The sequence below is a fragment of the Zootoca vivipara genome, chromosome Z1 (assembly GCF_965207765.1).
Source record: "Zootoca vivipara chromosome Z1, rZooViv2.hap1.1, whole genome shotgun sequence".
NCBI classification, from domain to species: domain Eukaryota; kingdom Metazoa; phylum Chordata; class Lepidosauria; order Squamata; family Lacertidae; genus Zootoca; species Zootoca vivipara.
In genome coordinates this window covers 36655590-36678880 of record NC_142583.1, presented here as the reverse complement: position 1 = coordinate 36678880, position 23291 = coordinate 36655590, and the positions used below count along the sequence as shown (strand labels likewise).

At 42.0% G+C, this 23291-nt stretch overlaps 1 protein-coding gene across 3 annotated transcripts in view; it reads right to left on the bottom strand.

Annotated features, from left to right (window-relative positions):
- The window catches only part of SH3D19 (SH3 domain containing 19), a 71794-nt gene that overhangs the window by 32354 nt on the left and 16149 nt on the right, over positions 1 to 23291 (bottom strand). Inside the window, exons 1-8 of one of the 3 annotated variants that reach the window (XM_035114008.3) lie at positions 21985 to 22123; positions 20534 to 20573; positions 12029 to 12069; positions 8567 to 8607; positions 7400 to 7442; positions 5892 to 6039; positions 5492 to 5699; positions 3892 to 4860 (exon numbers count right to left, since the gene is read on the bottom strand). In XM_035114008.3, the coding sequence (XP_034969899.1) occupies positions 3892 to 4860; positions 5492 to 5699; positions 5892 to 6039; positions 7400 to 7442; positions 8567 to 8582 (1384 nt within the window). In that variant the 5' untranslated portion in view covers positions 8583 to 8607; positions 12029 to 12069; positions 20534 to 20573; positions 21985 to 22123. Of the gene's footprint in view, positions 1 to 3891; positions 4861 to 5491; positions 5700 to 5891; positions 6040 to 7399; positions 7443 to 8566; positions 8608 to 12028; positions 12070 to 20533; positions 20574 to 21984; positions 22124 to 23291 lie in introns of those variants that run through there. The other 2 variants (XM_035114009.3, XM_035114007.3) reach the window with 2 other exon arrangements.

Genomic DNA, 23291 nt, shown 5'->3' with positions numbered 1-23291 from the left:
ACCGGCTGCTGCAGCGGCGAGCTACCTGCCGGAACAGGCGGCTGCAAAGTGGAGCGCTCCGCAGCGTCGAGCGCTCGGAGCGCCCAGCAGCGCCAGGCGAAGCACCCAGCCAGCAGCCTGACGTCTTCCTCGCCCGGCCGAGGAGGCCTGCTGCCCCGCCGCCGGAACAGGCGACTGCAAAGTGGAGCGCTCCGCAGAGCCGAGCGCTCGGAGCGCCCAGCAGCGCCAGGCGAAGCACCCAGCCAGCGGCCTGACGTCTTCCTCGCCCGGCCGAGGCGGCCTGCTGCCCCGCCGCCAGAACAGGCGGCTGCAGAGTGGAGCGCTCTGCAGCGCCGGACGGAGTGCCCAGCCGGAGCGGCGAGGCAGAGCGGCGGCCGGAGGCTCGCTGGCCCTTCCGCACCGCCGGAACGTTGTGGGCTGTGTGGCCCAAGGTAGAGCGGCGGCCGGAGGCCCGCTGGCCCTTCTGCGCTGCCGGAACGTTGTGGGCTGCACAGCCCAAGGCAGAGCGGCGGCGGGAGGCCCGCTGGCCCTGCCAGGGCGCCGGACGGCACCAGGAGCGCTGCTGGCCCCTTTCGCGGCGCTGGAGCATCGTGGGCTGCATGGCCGCTGCCGGAATTTTGTGGGCAGGGAAGCGGGAGGCAGGCAGGCGGGCTGGGCGATAGGCCCGTGGCTGCGCTCGGTGGGGCCAGTAGTGGGCTCCACGCTGGCCTGCACCGGCCTGCGCCAGGGGCTCCGGCTCAGTCCACTGCCGGCGCACGGCACCTCGTTGTGGCCGAGATCTGGATCGTGGTTGGTTGGGTGCCCTCCCCTTCCATAGCGACGCCGGGACGGGGCTGCCTCTGAGCATGCACAGAGAGACACCCCCTTCCCATCCCCCAGTCCAGTGCCGGGGAAAAGGCATCTTGGAAAGCCGGAGTGGGTTTATAGCTCGGGATGGGGTGGTCTCTGAGCATGCACAAAGTGCCTCCCTCACCACTGCCTTTGCACTGGTTGCCTTTGGACATGCACGGTGAATGCTCCTTACATAAACATCATCTCTCAGGGAGGATGTATTTTGCAAGGCTGGCGTTCTGGTGGCTAGGAGTGAGGGTGATGGTGGTGGTCTCTGGGCAGGTACAGAGTGCCCTCCCTCCTGCAGCCTAGGCAGCGTGTTGCAAAACAGAGGGCACTTTTTCCCTTGTCTCTTTTTAAAAGAAGTTGCTCCCCAGGGTGGGTCCATAATAAAAATCTGATAAAAAATTAAGACATCCCCTGAAAATAAGACATCTTGTGTTTTTTTGAGGGAAAAAAGTTATAAGACGGTGTCTTAAAAAAGGGGAAACACGGTAGCTACCCACTAAGCTTTATGGTTTTTTTAAATAAATAAATAAAATTAAATTAAAGTTTTGTTTATTTCTGCAAACTTTGGGATTTCTCTGAACATGCTGTTATCTCCTTATTTCTCAGTGGATCCATTTTAAACTTCATTCCTGTTGGCACTCATCATCTAAGTGTGTTATTAGAGAGATGAATGCAGCTGCAAACAAAGGGGGCTGGCAACCTATAAATACTCAGTGCTATCTTGAGCACAATCCATAAAAATGAGAAAGCAAAATGCTTAATGCACTCGCTAAAGACTTCTCCAATCCAGCGATAACCAGCAAAAGATCAATTCTTTTCTCTAGCAATAATCTGATTCTATTTAGGAGTGTGAACCTCACACAGGTTGGAGTTGACTACCTTTACTAACAAAGGGTTATTACTGTATGAAGCTTTGAGAGCACTTAGCGCAAGTCTGAGAAGGGGTAGTATGGAATTTTCCTAAAAAGTATTTCCCTGCCCACACACAATAGCTGCTTTTCCCAAATGCTTTTTGCCACATTTCTATAAGATATTAAGGTGCTTCCTATCTTTCCTACAAGCTACAGATGCAGAATATCCTACCATCTTTCAGCATGCTCTATTCCTATTTTGGCACCATTATCTAGATCAGGAATGGAGAAACCTGTAGCCTTCTAGATGTTGTTGAATTAAAGTTCTCATAATCTCCAACCATTGGCAGTGCTGGCTGGGGCTACTGGCTGTTTGAGTCCAGCAATATCTGGAAGACCACATGTTTGCCACTGCTGAGCCAGTCATACTGAGCTCCCTGCCCTCTGCATAGTAACAAGCAGAAACAATAACCCCACAGTATTATTATAATAATAATTATTATATCACAATATAAGCTTTTCACAACCATGGCACCCAAGACTTCTAGTCACCATCTCTCTGCAAAATATATGCTGACTACGATGAGAGGAGGTGCATATGGCTTTTCTTCTTCAGTACACTGCTCTGCGATGCATGTTTCATTTTCCTAAGAAATGTGGACCAGCTATATTTAATCTGATTTAAAAGTACAGCAATAAAATAAACAAAAAACACCATCAGACTCAAGTTACCGGTTTCAAGTATATACAAAAAAAACCATCAAGAGTTTATTTCCTGCTGTAATCTGCCAAGGGCTCATTAAGGCAATAAGGAAAGGAAGTTGTAGTACATCAAAATTCCATCTACTTACTCACTGCACAGGACATAATAAGAACACACAATCCTTAAACATCATTAATACAGACGCATTTGTGACAACTATACCCTATTACCAGCGCAGATTTACAACCCACACAACTGAAAGCATTTAGTAGCAAATGAGGCAAGAAGCTAAAATAGCCTCCCCCCATCAGTTTTGAAAACATAGATTCTCTGCATGAAGTCTACACAATATTATTGGGGGGGGGGCACCATATGGCCCCTATAAAGTATTTGGAAAACTATGAGCAAGAGCCTATTGCAGCAAAGATCCTATGAGCAAGATCCTATTGCAGCAAATGGAATGTTGTTGCCCCCCCCCCCCCGTGCACCCTAAAGTTTGCTGCAGAGCATTAGCGGACCCTCCCAAGCAGACTGGGAGGTGGGGAAAGTTCTCATTTGCTGGCGTGACACAGGATCTTGTCCTGTATGTTTCTTCAAATAAGAAAGAGCGCCACTTCCCAAGAAACAATTAGAAGTGCATATTATTATTATTATTATTATTATTATTATTATTATTAGGAAGGTAGATATTATTGCTACTGCTGCTACTACTATTGTCTACTTGACTTATTAGTTATTTACTACAAAAAAGGTCTCTAAGTGACTAACTTTAAGCTCCTGATTGTTCTTTCGCAGCCACATCCTTACCCGTCCCATACCTGATGTCGAGTGTGATACAGGTGAGTGTGGTTTGGGAAAACAGACTGCTGGGTCAAATTAGGACTCTGGGCTGTGGATTGGTGGTTCTCCACCACTGCTGTAACAGGAAGAAGCAGCACATTCCATTCTGAGCCCTGGCCGTTTCCCTGTTTTTCTTTTGCAGCTGACACTCAACATTCAATGGCTTCTGAGCATGCTCAATCTTCACTGGGCTGTGTTTTGGGTTTTGTTTTGTTTTTGCTTTTGCCACCACAGGGTTTGGGGTTTTGTTATTAACTGCGGAACTCTCCTGTACTGCATATCTCACTTCTTCTTTTTCTTTGGCAATCACTCGTAGCCGAGTAAGATTGTCTTTCATAAACATGGTTTTAACACACGGTTTTAACAAGCCCATATCTACATTGCCTGAGAAGAAGTTGAAATACATTAGGGGAATATTATTTTACTGGTAATGTTTCAGTTCCACTACCTTAAAAGCCTGCAAGCTTATGGAATCAAACTTTAATTCCAGATTCTAGGAAGACACACTCACCTGTATACAGCTCAAATGAATGATTTTTGACCTTGATTTGATAAGTTCCCCAAACATACAGTACCAATGTTGTGATAAAAATAGGCATGCATATTCAGAATTGTAATCATTCTTATAGGATATCTTTTCCTCTTCTTAAATCTTACCGGATTCTGACGGCGTAAGTTCCTGAGGAGTCCCAGCTGAGTTAGGGGGTAAAACATCATCATCAAAGCTAATCAGGTCTCCTTCCGCAGGTGGCTTGCTCTGCCCTGGAGGTGCTGAGAGGCTGCTTGCAGGGGGCTCCGCCAGGGATCGAAAGGCATTAGACTGGGTAGCTACAGAGAGCCTAGGAGTAGCACTTACTGGCTTTAGTGGAAGCATGGGAAGGGCAGGACTTTCAAACGAAACCGACTTCTTGGGAACAAGTGGCCGAGGAGCAGGAATGGGAGATTTTCTCTGTCCATTACTATTTTCTGAAGTTGACTTGCTTGTTGAACTAAGCAGTCCATTGCTACTGCTTTTTACAATGCCTGATTTTGGTTTCTTTGGCAATTCAGGCTTGGCTATGTTGCTCCCAGCTTCTTGAGGTTGCGGTTGCCTTTCCTGGGAAATGACCTTTAGTTTGCTTTCTGTCCACGAATCCCACTCACCCGAAGCTCTGTTGGCCACTGGCTTTGGGGCCACCGCAGGCTTTTTTGCACTTATTATGGGTTTGGGGCCTAAGGAGCGTGGAGATATTTCTGGCTTCTTTGTTTCGGTGTTTGTTTGCGATTCAAAAGCTTTAATCCGAGATAGTATGCTACTTTGGCTCTTATCTTTATCCATATTGTCCATTGGAGTGTCCCAAAGGCTGTCATCTAGTAAGGACAGCAGCTGAATTGCCGATGTGTCCTTTTCAGTCCTTGACTGGCTTTCTTCTTCCTGATTGTCTTGTGCGTTGCTTTGTGGATCTCTAGCAACAGGTTTCAGATTGCCTTTTGATCTTGGTTTTGGAACAGGACATATTACAGCATTAGGCTTCTCCTGACATGCCTGCTCCTCTTCCAACACAACTAGAAGTTCCTCATTTTTGGGAGGATTGCTGATCAGCAGAGATGATGAAGGTCTGGGTGGCTTTCGAGGAATGGGTACAGCTGCAAAACAAAACGGTACCTCCAATTCATTGAACAAATTTTAGAGGGGGAAAAGATACAAGATCTTATTTTTTTTTTAAACTTGCAGATTGCAAACACCATCTAAAAAGAGGCATTCTTCATTTTCTCACATGGAAGGGAAGGGTATTCTTTCAAGAAAATGCTTAACACAACACAGACATAAAAACAAATAAATAGGTATGTTCCTTCAGAACAATAGTTTTCCACCTATATGCAAATTTAATCTACAAACTAAAAAATTCATATTAATCAGCTAACATTTCTTTTGTTGTGTGGCATCCCTAATTCTGCTACATCTTAACTAATCACATTTATTTATGCCCCGTTCCCCCCCTGTGATGCCATTAATTCGTTTTTGTGAGCAGTGGTTTGGCTCTTGTCGGCACATGTTCACATGCAAGTCATTTGTGTGAATGGGCTCCAGTTGTGAAAACTCAACCACAGCAATGCAACACACTCATATAAAACAATAAGAGAGGGATGCTCTGTTGGTCTGAACTGGATCCCCAACCACTCTTTAGGGAACTCTTCATAATAGGGTTTTCCTCATACAGCTGAACCCACGCAGCTGCTTCCAAACGTAATTCAGCTACAAGTAAGAGTTATATACCTGGAGTGCTTTCGCATTCACAGAGACCCTGCAGATTACTTTTCACATTTGTTCCTGGCAAATTGCTGATTATCTGTTCTGGAAAGTCAGTCTGTGTTGAAGATGTAGCGGTGCATCTTGCATGAACAGCACTGGCAGCATTATTGTTGCTAGGGGTGTTGACTTGCACTCGATTGATCTCTTTGATTACCTGCTCATAGGAAGGGGGCTGCAAAAGAAACACATGCAAATCCCACATGGCATGGTTTTGTTTTGCAAATGGAGCATTTCCCCATGCATACAAATCTGTTCCATGCCCCAAGTGCTGAGGATAATGATTAATTCTGATATTGAAGTCATATCACCGTACCGTAGCCACCATATTAAAATCAGCCTAGAGGGAAACCCTCGACTTCCTCACCTCGGCTGAAACAAGATCATTTGTTCTCCAAGGGGCCTGGGTGTGAGACGACTGAAAACCTAGCCCTTGCTGAGGGACATGATTTCCACCAGGAAACCAGGAGGATGGCCCAAGCGGCTCAGCTGCAACTATTGTGATTTCAGGGCGCCTGAAAAAGGTAAAAAAAAGGAAAGATTAAACCAATGGCTATTCGTGTAATTTGGAGACGTATTATGTAGATCTTCAGACAAGAACAGGACCCCTCTGGGCACCCAGTCTATCAGTCGACAGTTTCCTACCTTCTGCAAATAACCAAGAACTCCACAGATATCAACAGAATTCTTAGATCTTTGCCCTCTGTCATTTTGATTACCATACATTTTGATATGTCCACCTATGAAAGACCATAACAATTCTAAAAGCAAATTATCTGGGGTTAAGGACATCTGTTGCTATGGTACTTGGAGAACCATTTTGTGGTTACTGCAATGATGCATCTAGACACTACCAAAAGAGAGCCTCCGGAGGGTGATTTCAGTACTTTTTTTCATACATTGGCACTCATTGCATGCACACGAACCCCTGCAATATACAGAGTATTTATCTCCTAATAAACCACCCATGCTAATATTAAGTATTTGCATTTCAAATTATATATTTCATACTTGAGGAGTGTAACGGAGTCCACAGGATGAAAACAGAGAGCATCAGATAATGGTATTAACAGGTTAAAGAACACAGGAATTACTTTGCACTGCAGCTTAAAATATTATCACTAGAAAAATGATTTATTATGAATATTAAAAAATTATTGTTCTTTAAAGTATTGGTTGACTGATAGTACAGTAAGTCCTCCTATGAACTCATATGTAAAAAACAAAACAAAACCACCTGCACTTGCTATAAAGGCTAAGGCAACAATCAAACAGCTCAATTTTTACAATGAAAAGTTTTTATGTCGTAAGAAAACAGGAGGAAAGTAGTAAGTGAAGAGAAAAGGAAAGGAAAAGGGGGAAATGTGAGAAGTCAAGGAATACAAAACCAAAACATGTAAATGTAGATTATTTGTCCCTTAGCACACTTTTCTACTTGCAGATGAGAAAGATGGATAAAAAGATGATCTTCCACAACCTTTTAAAATCATGTTTGCCAAGTGGCAGGTTTAGGAACAGGTGAAGTTCTTCCTGGTTAATTCCATGTCATTAATCTGGAACAAAAGGTTGTAGAAGCATGCATCAGGAAGCAGCCAACACAATCTGAGCAGTTGGGAGTTCCAAAGGAACTCAGCATAGGAAACAGGGCCAACTCTTTTCACACTGAGGCATACTTTCAGTTAATTCAGTCCAGTGCATACTCTACTGGAAGAATTTTACAGGGCAAATGTGTTTGTGAGAGAGTGATAAAGAAACACGAGCACAGATTAGAGAGAAAGAGAGACCAGTTGACAACAAAAGCAGGATTAGACATACATTCTCAAACACATTTTATTACCAGGAGAACTGAATGAAATATCAATTATCACATCCTACCTTCTCTCTCTTTGCTGTTCACTGTGGCCAGATGTCCGAGAAGCTAGTTTGAAAAGATGTCAACAGTTAATTTAGACGTCAACAGTTAACATTTATATTTCAATACCCAAATTCTTGACAAATTACTGGGGAAAAACTGATTGTAGTGAAATTTGTTTATCAGTAAGAATCGTTCACAGGGATTGTTAAATTCAACATAAAATATGTTTGTTAAGGCTAGTCCTTGAATGGCATCGCGACTGAAATGAAAAGAATTTTCACAAAGCACATCTCATGGTTTTGAGAACAACATAAAAATGTTAAATCTGAAACTGGTTTTATAATGTGGTATTAAAAGACAAGGCAGCATGCTTGAACAACAAGATTATGAAAAAACACAGAAGGAATGCTCCAGTCAGGAAGCCATATTAATTTCCAAGAGACAGACAGACAGACAGAAAATCTTTAACTGCAAAAGTACGTGTGCCCAGAACTGCTTTCCATCATTTAAATTATTGAGAGAACGCTTTAAATGGAGGGTATATGTATGAAGTTCACAATTCCCCCTTAGAAATCACCAGAATTTGGGGTGCTTACATTTTAATCCAGACTTCTAAATTTAAAGAGAGAGAGAGTCTGTTTTGCTTTGTACACTCGTCCCACTCTTCAGAAGTTCCTCCTAATGCTCTTCTTCTCAAAAGACAGAGAGGGAGCATGGCAGTCACTCCAGCTCTATTATATATCAGGCATTATCACGATTATTAAACAAAGTTAATGATAGCTATGTTTTTAATGCATTTTTATTAAGTAAAACAATTCCACTACAGTAGGTACAATATAGTACCATGCAGATGTTTTGGACTACAGCTTCCACCAGCCCCATCATCATGGCCAATGGTGAGGATGCTGAGAGATGTGTGTAGTCCAAGCATCTCTGCACTATAGCCTCACCTCACCCTATTTTTATTTGCATTATTTTGACCGTACTTGAATGCATCCTTTTGCATACGTCTTAATATATAAATAATACAACAAAGAATTAACCAGGAGGATGCTTCTGCAGCAGTAGAATTTAAGAGAGAAAGTTTGGTCTTCTTGTGCACAAGCAAGCCAGCCTAATTATGCCACTGCAGATGGATCAGCAAAAATCAGCAACGCACCAGCTGGGAAAGGACAGCGCACACATACCTCTTCCACGGGGCATATTTGATGTGCACTATTCATGAGTGCTGAAGGAAAAAAAGAAGGGGTTACAGCAGAGGAAAGAAAGAATAAAACATGCTGGTAGTAAAGATCCACTGGGTTTCTACTGTTAGTCACACAAAGACGTCACCGTAATATTCCCCCTGCCTCCAAGGAACACTCCAGCAATCATTTGCCAATTTTAAAATTTAGAAAAATAATAATATGTACCCGTATATTCCGGCGTATAAGACGACTGGGCATATAAGACGACTCCCAACTTTTCCAGTTAAAATATAGAATTTGGGATATAGTCGCCGTATAAGAAATATGACCTGGTGTATAAGACGGCCCCTGACTTTTGAGGAGATTTTCCTGGGTTAAAAAGTAGTCTTATACGCAGGAATATACTGTATGGCTTTTTTCTCCACCTCAAAAGAGATCAGCACCTTCCTATTTGGTTTAACAGTATAATTCATCAGGTTCAACTGACCTTGCTTTGGAGTTCCCAAGAATAAAAAAAAAGTTATCTAATATGATTCAAAATTGCTGTGCTTGATTCTGCTATTCAGAAGAATGGCAACAGGCCACTGGAGATAAAAGGATTGTTTCAAGCAGGTATCAGCAACAGATGCTTAGATCCTTCTCTTACTGACCTTTTGTCTCATAGAAGCCTTTCTGGATTTAGACGAGGATTTAAAAACATTCCTTTTATGCCGCCCTTATACTCACTGACCAATGGGACTATGTGATGCTGGATGTACATCACCCATTTAGGAGCCTGTTGACTTATAAAGTAGAGAACTGGCTGCCAGTGAGCTATTGGGCCTAATTCAAGGTGTTAGCATATGAAATCCTGAATGACTTGCGGCCCAAAGAGTACCTTCCCCCAATATCAATCATATTGACCCAATGAGCAGCAGATCAGGCCTTGTTGGAGGCACTGCCCAGTTGACATTGACTCACAGCAAGGCCTTTGGTAGTTCCCCATTAGCAGAATACCATCTCTAGTGAGGTGCTTCTGCCGCCATCATTATTAACTTTGAGGATGTATTTGAAACCATTTCTGTTTACCCAGGTGTTGGGTGGCTGAAATATACTGGTCCTCACAACCCAAACATCACTGGATGGGGCAATGTTTTTAGCTGTAACCATTTTTAGAATGCTTTAAGTGCCTTGTAATTTTGCTTTGTTTTTGTTTTAAGTTGTGGATCTGTTTTCTGAGCTCCTTTGGCAGGAAGGGTGGGATATGAATTCAAATAAATAATAAATACTCTTATTTCTGAAGCAGAAGTTCTTTTCTAGTTTTTGTTCTGTGGCCTGGTTGGCAATGATACAAGAGATGAAGGCTGGGAGTTCGGAGTATGCCTTAAGACCTGGGCAGGTACTTTGCAATTTTTCCTGGATTCAAACCTTCTCAAATCAATGCTGAACCTGCTCCCAGAAAACTAGGTTCAGACACATACTTTATAACAAGCCAAACCACATCTTAGATTAAAGTAGCACAGTATAGTCTTTGATTTCTATGGCATATGGATTAAGTCGTCTATAAGCAAGTGGCATATAAGTACAGTATTACCAATATCAGTTGCTACTGCAAGGGCAGTTCATAATATTATCCATGGGAAAAGGAACTTTGGTGCATGATAAAAGGAATGTGAAACATTTTTCTTTCCAGGCCAATTTATTCAATATCCAGAACAGGAATCCTGTAGAACATAGATTTTTTCGTACTGAATTGTCTATACATCTTAATATGGTATTTCAATACCTAGTTTTATGAAACTGTATTTAGTTCACCTAAAAAGGTAAAGGACCCCTGACAGTTAAGTCCAGTCGCATACGACTCTGGGGTTACGGCACTCATCTCGCTTTACAGGCCGAGGGAGCTGGCGTTTGTCCACTCCGCAGACAGTTATTTCTGGGTCATGTGGCCAGCATGACTAAGCCGCTTGTGGCACAATGGAACACTGAAACCAGAGCAGCGCATGGAAACACCATTTACCTTCCCGCTGGAGCGGTACCTTTTAATCTACTTGCACTTTTTGGCGTGCTTTCGAATTGCTAGGTTGGCAGGAGCTGGGACTGAGCAACAGGAGCTCACCCCATTGCGGGGATTCGAACCACCAACCTTATGACCGGCAAGCCCAAGAGGCTCAGTGGTTTAGACCACAGCACCACCTATCTAAAGAGTAATGATAGGGACCAAAAACTAGAGTAACTCTTGGACACAGGCAAAAAAAAGTTTGGAAAAAATTGTTCTTCTATGGAAACAGTCGTGGGGAATACATTTGTGATACATGCAAAATATGGTTAGTACAAGACAAAACAAATGAAACAAGGGAAGTAATTCCTTGTAAGCATGAACTCCAGCTAGTTACAGAGAATGAAGTACTGATATAAAGAATGGGAGAATTCAGAATTGTTGATTGAAAAGGGAGAAAGGAAGTGGGATAGTTTCATTTCAAACTTGGCCAGACTTGGGTTAGCCTACAGTTCATTCATCAAAGTAGGGTGTGATCCCATCCCACATATCAAAGATGGCACAGACCATATTTCAATCTTCTAGGCCAAAGCTGCTTCATCTTTACTCATGCCAGAGTACTGTTTGTACAGCTGGAAGAGGTGGTAGGCAAGCACTAAGAGAACTTCCTTCCTTCCTTCAAAGGAGAGGAAGCTCTCTTTGGAAGAACCTTCTTCTCCCAACTCCACAAACAGGTCTAGCCTGTATGTAAGTGACCTTTTGCAATACTGATGTAACAGTGCTCCTGAGGTAGTTCTACATCGACTGAAAAGTAAGAGGATAGTTTTATGTCAAGCCAAAACGAAGTGGAGCAGCATCACTCCCACTTTCCCTCATGAGAAGAATAGAAAATGGCCTTTAATGTAGCCACTTAGGACAGGGAGAGAAAGTAAGGACTTTCCATTAGCTTACCTAGACAAGCTACCACCCAACCCTTGCCTTCTTGGATTCCCAACAGCAGCCAACCATTCTGCTTAGCACAGAGGGACAGACCTTTCCTTTCAATCATTTTAACTTACCTAGCAGCCTGTGCTCCTTTAAGCTTCTCAAAAGCACAGTGGTTAGCCGTAGTGGGTAAATAATGTGAGACAAGATCAGTCTGGCTAGGCTCCTAGGTTCTTATGAGCCCTGAACTTGTACACTCCCTCCTCCTCCTGCCTCTCTAGCACAGCAGTGAGAAGGAGTTTGGAAACTTTGTGCTTGTGTTAGTCTCCAGTTCAGACTAACTGGCTGAGTCCTTTGTGTATTTATCTTAACTGTGGAAGCAAGCCAACTTCAAGCCATGGTTACAGGTAAGAAAAATGTTAGTTCGGCAATACTTCTCAACAACTACAAGACAAAACAAACGCATTTGCAATCTGCTTAATGAAGCTACAGTCATTTTTTGTTGTCATAAAAGTAAAGACACCTGCTCAGTTCAGGGAGCAGTCTGAAAGTATACTTACTTCTCTTGATTGCTGCTTTAATGGATGACAGGGGGCCTTGGCTTGAAAAGGACAAGACAACAAAACAAAACAAAACGTCAGTACCCATTGTCCTAAAAAGGTAATGGAAAAACAGGGGAATTCTTCTACACAGATCCCTAATTATCACTACCTATAAAAATGTTCATTTTGTAGCGAAGTGAAATTCTAGGTTTTTTTTTACTGTAGTAAGTAAAAGTAGGGAAACCACTGTGGAATCATTGCACACTACCAAAAGAAGACCAATCTTAGCTCTTTCTGATAATTTTAACAAGTGTGGTTGACTGCAGTCCAAAGTCATTTTTTCAGCTAATATGACATTTTCCATTTACTACTTCCTTCAAAAGCCCGCATTCCTTTAATGGGAAATTTAAAAAAAAATATTCAATGGAAAATCTAGAGGGTATGGTGCAAGGAAAAATGGAACTATGTAGAACTATTCTTTCAAATAATGGGCTCCATCTCCCCTATACCCGTGTGCTAAGGCTCCTTTATGAGCTCAAGCTTGCCAACACCTGTTTATGGGACTGAAATTCACAAACTGACCAAAACTGCCTATGAAAGCCCCAGCAAATATGTAGTGATTGTTCCACTGGGTACTGGAAAAGCTGTATGCATCCAATCTTAAAACCTGCTGCTCCAGGAAAACCAGTATTTTAATGGGATATGCAACAGCATGAAACAAGACATTAAACTCAGGGATAAATCCTTGGAATAAAGCAGGGATTGCTCTGAGATAATGAGCACAGGCAGCCTCAGTCTCTTTACTTAATTTGGACCAGAGCTACTTTCCCCCATTATTACAATAACAATTACTCAACTTTTGGTGTGTCAGGTCCCCCTGACCTCACACGGAGAAGAAAGGCAATAAAAAAATCCTTCTTTCACTGCTCTACCTCTGCACCCCTATGAGTTCTTGATGCCCTAGTCATTTAAGGACTTAAAATTAAAATCCCATATCTATCTTACAAGGATAAAAGTCCTATTTTAGGCCTGTTCAGTACTAGGTTCAGTTTTTATTTCCTTTGCTTCGAGGAGGAGAAAAGCAACTGGATCCAAAACATAATAACAGATCCCAAGGACACCCTCCTTTACTTTAACCATCTTCCCCTGTACAACTGATGCACAAGCAAAATGTATTTTAATTTCCTTGTCCCCAGAGTGAAGAGCAACGGAGCCTGGGACAGTCAGTGCCTTCCCTTTTAAATAAACTTCAGTTTTGTACTCCAAAACACGGGAAGATTTTTTTTATAAAAAAAAACCTCCTGCTCTAAATGTGCGCAGAAGGTCTGCCAGATCACTATTCTCTCATGCAGCAGAATGAATGGTAGAAATCTTAAGATGGGACAATGGAATGCAACACTTCAGATTGAAAGTGCAGTAGCACATTTTAAGAACATAAGAAGAGTTCTGCTGGATCAGGCCAGTGACCAATTGAGTCCAGCATTCTGCTGAAGAATGAGAGCAGAATGCAACAACGTTCTCCCCTCCTGTGGTTTCCAGCAACTGGTATTCAGAAACATACTACCTCTGACAGTGGAGGTAGAACATTGAAAGTAGATGACGTTTTTGAATGCTCCTTTAATGAACCCCCAACTCCCTGCAAGTAGAAAAGTAGCACGACAGGCAGCAGTCTATATTAGAATCAGGTGTGCTAAGTGTTTTCTTGTTTTCTTACAGGATTCCCCTCCTGCCACACACCCCAAAAAATGGTATTCTCACCATCGATCACAGATGGTACAGTCTGCCAGCTCTAGGCAAAAATCAGATCCTGTGATGCAGACGAAAGGATCTTTCCCCTCAACAGCAACACACACAAGCCTTGCAAACCGTAGCTGATCCTTTCCAAGCATGACCCAAGCGACAGGGGAGAAAACTATGCCAAAACATCTGCTGATGTTCACATTATGAACGAGAGGGTTAAGCAGCCCTGTGATTGATTTGAGTTGGCTTTCACAGGAGTGAGTCATTGGGTGGTTTCTTGGCCCTTTATCTCTTGGACAATTCAATCTATAACTCCAGTTAAACTTTTGTTTGCAAAGAAGGGCCGTAAGCATTTTTTACTTTCTATATTCCAGTTGATGTTTCCATTGTATACCAATATTCCTGTGAGCGTATATAATTATGTATTGCCCTTCATGAGTGTTAGCTGCAGTCTACCCTGATTAGTTTAGCTTTTAAACACTAGTTCAAGCAGAGGGCAGAGGGCTTGAATCGTTTGCGGTTCCAGCACACTATTAAAAGGCTCACATTAATCATAAGCCCTCACCCATTTCAACATCGTGCAACAATAACAGTAATCATTGGGATAAAAGCTTTACATTAGACACCATGTGTTGCACGCCAACATCACCACAATAACACATATGTGTCTTAGAAACAACAACATCACACACACAAAAATGGTATTCCGCCCAATTTGTACGTAATAGAAAAGAAAAAGAAGAAAAAAAACAAATTATTTTTAGCAACAAAGTCCCATGGCACTATAAAATGTTGGCAGATTTATGATACCATGCAGCATAGTTTTGTGCACCAGAGCCCAACATGTCTTTGTCACGTGCAAATAGGAGTTCTCTAAATGAGCTTGCAAGATCAACCAACCAGCAACCAGTTCCTCTTGCCTTTGAATTTTCTCTTTAAAGGAGACACTGTTTATGCTGCAACAGACTAACCTAGCTAGCCTTCTGGAATCTGTTACCAGTGATACTTTAAGATGAACCGGTATTTCAAAAAGCAAAAGTTGTCTCTCCACACAGTAACAACTTGTTCCAAATAGCTGCAGACTCAGTTGAGTTACACCCTTTATGACATTAGAAACACAAACTTGTAAGCGTGTGACCTTTGAAGAAGACGCCTGGCTCAGAAATTCTAAATTAGTGTAACACAACCACACCTCTTCTAAACTTGCCTTTCCAGATGCAGCAACATTGCATGCAGAGCTGTACTAATGAAAGGCCAAACTTTGCTGTGCTAACTCTCCATGACTACATTTCTACCATGCCATGCCCCAGAAAGGAATTTTCACCAGAAAGAAAAATACCTCTAACAAAGCAAAAACCCTCTTACATCCCAACTTGAAATGCAATCACCAAAACTGTTAATGTTGACTATCTTTCCTCCACTTCCACTTACAGCAGGACAGCCAGAAATTATTTAGGCTGAAGTAACCCTATGAGCGTCAGTTGCACCTGTCTGGGAGGAGGAAGGGGGGCATGGGAATTCTCAGGTCTTACAAACATCCTGGTTGGAGAACATAAAAAGCATCTAACATAAAATCCACCATCAAATTTTGAACAGACAGCACACGGTCGTAGAGAGATGTTTGAAAGGAGGGATGCTGCTGCTAAAGAATCAGAAACAAAAAGCAAATACAAGAAGCCCAAGCTGATTTCCCAGTTGATACTGACAGTTTTAAAGACTGGTTTTCCTTCACCCCCAACTCATCTCCTTACCCTCCAGCGACTATTCAAGATCAATATACCAACAACATGTCCCTGAACTGCATCTGATACCTACTGTGGTTATGGAAATGAAATGCCAAATTACCGTATTTTTCAGTCTATAAGATGCCTCCATGTATAAGATGCCCCCTATTTTGGGGGACTAATATTTAAGAAAATGGGGGAGATATATCCATGTATAAGACACCCCCTAATTTTTGACATTATTTTTAGGGCGGAAATCTAGTCTTGTACACGGGAAAATACGGTATGTTAATTGCACGTATCAAAATATACAAAGCAGAGGTGCCTCTTGGGCACTTAAATGTACTTTCAATGCAGCCTTTAGAAAGTAATTTTGCCTGCAGTAAACAATTTCCTAAAATGTTAGCTATGAGAGGGCCTCTATTCTATGGTGTCAGGAGGTCATCAAATAATCTGACTTGGAAATTTGCTTCTCTTTCTGTTCCAATGTCTGCATTCCTAAATTACAGCTCTCCATTCATTTTAGCGATGCTTTTCAAACAAAACTCCAGTTATTTGAAAGTCATCTGGACTAGATAATAATATACAGTACTGTACTATAAGGTAAAATACCAAGCAAGGAATCACAATTCTTTTTTGTCCTGGAAAACATCATGTATCTCTAATAATATGCTGAAAGCAAACTGGAAAGTGGATACAGTATTGTTTAGTATGCATCTTCTTAATGGAGCTGAATTTTCTGAAAATTATTTCAAGTCACCCTTCCTGCGTATTTCTTAGCTCTCAATTGCTTTTTAAAAATAACATTAAATAAGATTAATAGGTACAAATATTGTATTTTTTTAAAAAAATTCCATAGATTATACAGTACTCCACAGATTATATTTAACAAAGTGATTTCTGAAAGTACACTTTTCAAAACAAAAACTTTTGGGGATCCTTAAAATGTTAAGCTTTAAAAGAACTCAAATATATTTTGTTTAAAAAGCAAAAGGCAAGCAGATTCTAGTTCTAAGCTTAAGTGTCTGTTTAAAAAGTACAAATCCCTGGGTTGTATCCAACTGGACTGGGAGACCCTCTGGAACAAACTTTTTCTTGGGGACGGATTAGAGGAGACAGAAAAGGGAAGCCTCTTTGCTTTAACTTGCTTACTGATGATGTTTCTTCAGAAAGCACTTATCTCTCAAAAATGTTTCCTACATGGCACATTAAGATTGAGATTACTACAAGGCAGGATGGGGGAACAGGCCAAAGTTCTGCAGCAAATGCTTATGCGGCAGAGAAAGAAAAGCAGTGTGGAGTTGCAAAATAGCCAACTAGATAGACACAGCCTGAGATTTTTGGCTGACTGAAGGACATAAAGGGGAATGCTCTCTGGGGAATCAATGCTGCTTGACCATTTTCAATGCTGATTTTTATGCTTATAAATAAGCACATGATACAAAAGGCACAGTCTCCAGTAATATCTCAAGAAACCCCATAGCAATATCTCTGAACTTCCCATTGCCTCAGAAAGGAGGGGGGGAATGCCTAACAATAGGAGCAGCCATTACAGAGATTACATTCTGAAAGTCTGCACTTTGTCAACACATTCATTTCCCCCCACTTCATTCATCATTTATCCTTTAGGTCAGGGGTCCCCAGACTTACCGGCGTTTGGGCCGGTTCCCACCGCGCCGATCGCGCAGCGGGCCGGAGGACGGGGGAGCGTGCGCCTGTGTAAGTAAAGGTAAAGGGACCCTTGACCATTAGGTCCAGTCGTGTCCGACTCTGGGATTGCGGCACTCATCTCGCTTTATTAGCCGAGGGAGCTGGCGTACAACTTCCGGGTCATGTGGCCAGCATGACTAAGCCGCTTCTGGCGAGCCAGAGCAGCACACGGAAACGCCGTTTACCTTCCCGCCGGAGCGGTACCTATTTATCTACTTGCACTTTGAGGTGCTTTCGAACTGCTAGGATGGCAGGAGCTGGGACCGAGCAACGGGAGCTCACCCCGTTGCGGGGATTCGAACCACCAACCTTCTGATCGGCAGGCCCTATGCTCTGTGGTTTAACCCACAGTGCCACCCGTATCCCAATAAGTATCTGGGTAGACCAGCCTGAAGAAGAGTCTCTTTAGCAGGTGCCGAAAAGAATACTGTGAAGGCATCTGCTTGATATCAACAGGCAGGGCGTTCCAAAGTGAAGGTTCTGCCACATTACACAATGGAATGGTTTATAGTAGTGCCTATTCCAGCAACTGAAGCAGTTGAGTGGGCACATGTAGTAAGATGATCTCATAGGTAAACTGCTCACAAGTTGTTAAGGGCTTTTTTCACTCAGAGTATATATCTATTTAAATCAATGGACCTTAGTCATGTTTATTCATTTCAGTGGGTCTACTCAGTTGAATACCACCTTATAGCTTGGTTATGTTTCTCCCTACAGGATTCCACGCCCTCCTTTAAGGTTCTAGCTTTTCGGCTGACAGATGTAGACATAAGATTGTGCAAAAAACATTCCAAAACAACCCTCTTCTCCAGACAAGCAGACTGTCCATTTATGCCTTTGGTGTTCTCACTAATATGAGCCGTATCTTGCCTTGACGGAAACTTTTACAAGCACAAACCAATTGTCTAGACAAATTGTATCTACAAAAGGATATGAGAGAATGTTATACTAATGGCCAAGACCAAGGTCTACTAGGCTTGTGTGTTGAGCATGCTGCTTTATGGAAGTGAGACATGGGCAACCTACACCCGCCAGGAGGCGAGGTCTCAATGCCTTCCACATGTGCTGCGTCAGAAAGATTCACATCACATAAAAGAGTCTCAAACAAAGCTGTTCTATCCCAAGCCCACATTCCAAGCATGTTCACACTTCTGTCTCAGTGATGTCTATGCCAGCTTGGTCATGTATGCAGAACAGAAGATGGTAGGAACAGCAAGGACATGCTCTGCAGGGAGCTGGCTTCAGGCACTAGGTCTGTTGGCAGAACAACTCTGTGTTACAATTATGTCTGCAAGCGTGACATGAATGCTGGCAACATTAACCCTGATGTATGAGAATCCTTTGTAGACAATTGTGGTGCCTGGAGACAGGCAGTCAAGTCATGTATGCACAGCAGTAACCAGAGGAGGAATAACTGTTGGGAGGCGCACAGAGATAAAAACCACCAATAGCAGCAAAATTGGATGCCTTCATCTGCCCCCACTGCAACAAAACATGTTTTCCTCTATAGCCACAGCAGGCACTGTAACTCTCCAATGGTTTGATTCTACCCCCAAAGGCACATTCTTCCTGTCTGTCTTCTGAGAGAGATGATGTCAACAACAAGTGTCATAGCTGACTTACAATAAATACATTAAAACTGTTTAGCATTCATTCCTGTGAATAGCACACATATCACACTCAGAACCTCGTTAACTACCATTACTGGAAACAGAAACAAATCCCCACCCCAGCCAGATCACCCCAACCTGTTTTTGCTCTTTGGGGTTTTAAAAAGCCTATGGCAATAGACAGATCCTTGGCTCTTTCAGTCGAACACTGTGATTCTAGCATGGCGCACTGTGTTCCATCATTTTTCCATATTAAAATCTGCATGATCAGGATGAATATTTATAAGACACAGAATACGTACGGAAACCCAATCCTAAAGATGAGAGGGATAGGGGCAGTACAAAGCAGGAGAATAAGCAGCAGGCATAGATCTCTTTGCTGCTTTAACATTCCTCCTAGTCTTGCCACCTCAAGCTGCTTCGTTGACAATATTGCCACCAACAACAGAGACCTGTGACAGCATGCATCATTACCCTGTTAGCACTTTTTAAAGGTCGGCCCTGTCCTAAAATACACAATTTGTTTGTCCACCATAGCTTAGACGGGTGCTGGCTGTGAGATTTGACCAAGAGGAATTTGCTGGAGACTTTGGAAAGAAGCCAAACTTAACTCGGCCCCAGAATTTAGTAGAGGAAAGGCCTTGAGGGAGAGGATGTCAGCTGACTATTGCGTGAGTGCAGCTTTCTCAGTTCCATATTAATTCTGTTTCATTTACTCTCTTGCAAAAAAGGAAGAGTTTGACTATGAAAAAAGAGGTAAATGAATAGGGGGAAGGAAGTGCAATGTTGTACAAAAAGTACCGGTAAGAAGCAGGAGCAAAAGAAAGAACATGATCATTTAGGATAAATGTATAGAGTGCTGCACTGCTTCGTTCCTCCCCAGCTCTGCTCCCCCCCCCAATCTGTTTCAGGTCTGGAGTGGGGAGGAGAGGAAGAAGAATCACAGAATTGTAGGGTTGGAAAGGAACCCAAAGGGTCAAAATTCCACTGTATACACAAAAGTACCTTGTACCTGCAGAGTTGCAGCGTTAGATACAGCCTCAGGTCTTAAAACAATTAGTTGAATTATTCTGAGGTAAACAAGTAACTCAAATGAGAATCCAAAAGTTATGAGATGTTATTGATGTGCACACTCCTCTTATAGCTTAAATATTGGGTTTGGGGTTGTGGTGGACCTTAATGCTGAACCCCAATAATTACTGCCTAGTTTCACTCTTTGGCTTAAAAACAGAACTTACAATCACAGAAATGCAGAGTTGGAAAGGGCACCCGGAGGGTCAACTAGCCCAACTTCCTGCAATGCAGGATTCTCAATGAGATCATACATGACAGATGGCCATCAAACCTCTGCTTTGAAACCCCCAAGGAAGAGGAGTCCACTTGTTATTTCAATTCTTACCTTATCAAAAAATATTTGGTCACCAACTGCTAAATCTGTGCACCTTTTAAAGTAAGCCTTTATGTGTGTTTTTCTGTACAGTGATGAGAAAGTCAAAATGGGGGCAGGAAGTACAAAGAGAACACATCTGGACCCTATGAAACATTTAGTCTTTTATAAAAAAAATTAAAAGGTTCAATGCGACAGTCTGTACTTACTTAAATTACTGGAACAGAATAGAAAACTAGAACAGAAAACTGATTTTTAAAATATATATATATACTTTCCAGATTTCCATCCTATTCAAAAGCACACAAAAAGTACAACTGAAAAGAAATAAAAGCAGTAACAGAGATCTCACCCTGAAGAGCGGTGGTCGGGCTTATTTCTTTCAGAACGATCTGGAAGAGAGAAGACATACAGGGAAATGTGTTAGTTTAAATTTAGCACTGCTTAAGTAAAGCACACCATCATGATTCACTTTACATTTCTTTTTTTAAAAAAATGTAAAGAAGAAGGTAGAGATTGCTTGCCCTCTTTAAGAGCCGTTTGCCTGAGAGCAAAGAAGAGGCCTGCGATCTCAGCATTTGTTAAGCGCAGCCTTTTGGAACGCAACTTTGCCCATGTTTACCAACTTTGCCTTTTGTGCTCGACATTTGCCGTTATGAAAAGCAACAGATTTTTGTTTCGCAAAGAAAGCGAGGGAGTAATGGAAAAGAAAACCACTGGATTAGTCAGCACATTAAAAAAAAAAACACCATTCCATGAATCACAGCTGGCAGACTCTGCTAAAACTCCTGCAAAGACAGACTGCCTTAACCGAAGTCCTTTTTTATGTTCTTAAAAACATCTCTGCACAGACAGCCACCATTAACAGGCATTTCCAATTTGTCTGACAAGACTTCGGATGAAGCCCAGTTAACTTGCACCGTTGTTGCTTCTATAGGCATGCTGTGGTTCAAAGCATTTTAAAATTTATTTTCAGAAATCCAAACAATGATTTCATCGCACAGGCGACGGAATACCGGGTATGTAGTTCATTTCATTATAACTGGACCCACCCAATCACTATAGTGTGATAGGGATTTTGGGGAGATACTCTTCCCAGTATGTAAATCCCAAGAGAATTACGCAATGTTCTATTGCAACAAATTCGATTGGTTGGATCCCTCAGTTTATTGACAAAGGCTCATCTATTTTTAATGCCTTTTATTTCCATCAGCCCACAATTTTTCCCCTCTGTTCCTTTTTGGAAGGCTATATAAGTATGTTATATTTTATATATCCAACAAAAATAGATGCATACCAATCAATGTCTCTTTTCTATATCAAAACCAATCTTCTAAAAATGCTTTTCTAACTTAATGAAATTCTTAACCAAAAAAGTTCTTTTATTTCATGCCAAATTAGGTTTCTTTTTTTTTAAAAAAAACCCGACTATCTTGCATTAATATAAATGTTGACACTATGCACACAAAGACAACATATAAGCACATTCATCTACACTGCACAGACAAAATATTGCCTCTAGTTCTGCTGTAGTTTTCAGTCTAGTTGGTCTGTCTATTTTGATTTACCACCTATTCCTAGGCAACCAATACATTTTCAGTTTATAAACACCAATATTACATCTATACTACAGCAACACGACACTTCTGCCTTTTATTTCTGACATGCTTTTCACTGTATTTCATCAAAATTAACATTACTGCTTAACGACAACTTTTCAAGCCACAATCATAAAAAGTTGCTCAGAGACACAGGAAAAGCTCTCTCTTTCATCACAACAATTTAACCTGGCAATCATCTTACCTGAAGCTACAGAGGTACAAGCAGCCCTTTCCTTTTAGTTTGATTTCCATTTGATGCGGGAATTAAAGTCCTAGATGTTTACACAGACATGTAACAGCAACAAACCAAGAGAACTTTCCAAGTTGGACGACATCAGAAGCGAGAAGGAGAAATCACAGAACGTGTAAACAGCATCCCAGAGCTTCCCTCCAAGGCCTGTTTCTGATTGGCAGCTGCATCGTGGCCAGTCTCAGAACTGGAATGCTGTCATTCAGGAAGTTAATGTTATTCCCTTTCCCCTTTCATTCTTTGTTTAAACAGGAAATGGTTCAGATGGAGTTGCAATTTGCTGCTTAAAACGGGAGGACGGACAGCACGTGAAACACAACAGTGTCAAAACTCTTTTTTAAAGAAAAAATGAGTTTAAAAAAAGAGAATTACTCAAGAAATAAAAATCTGTGCAGCTTACAGTATATGCATTCAGAACAATGCATATACATTTTACTTAACTTGATTCTGGCAAGAAAGAATGTTGTTTTTAAAGGCAAGTCACACAGATTTCCAGTTTTACACAGGATAATCATTCTATAAAACCAAACTTTTATAGCTGTACTAGTCCCACAACTTGCTGCTAATATATACAGAAAGAGGACAGATAAATCTCAGGCACATAAAAATGTGAGTCTGACACATTGGAATCTGAAATATTTCCCATATCTGGAAAACAAATGTACTTCTTCAAGAAGCGTAGCAGCGGCCAAGGTTTTTTGACAACGGTGCCAAAAGTCAAGTCCAAAGGATTAGATAGTGATACTGCTATGTACACCATAATACATAGGCAGCCTCTCCACCATAGCTGCCAAGTTTCCCCTTTTCTCGCGAGGAAGCCTATTCAGCATAAGGGAAAATCCCTTAAAAAAAGGGATAACTTGGCAGCTATGCTCTCCACCCCTGGTGGCTTTGGGTCATGCTGAGAGGAGACAGCACTACAGCTCTGGAGAGTCAGTATAGGTCTGACAATACAATAAAGTGAAATTGTACGGGAAACCTTTCATAAATAGCAAACCAACAAATACACCACATATATTTACAATGGTGCATGTGAGGGTAGCCGCCGAGTTTCAAACCATCAGGAACTTCCCCTGCACGTGACGACGAGCTCCGGAGGATTGAGCAGACGAGACCAATACCCTACACAAATCTGGAGTGGAGTCCCAAAAATGGTTGGATGGTGCCTTTTACACCTCTTTCCAGCAACTCCTGCAGCCAAGCTTAGGCCAAATGTGTTGCTCCGCTTTCCTTTGGACGACATCCATGAGACTGAATGC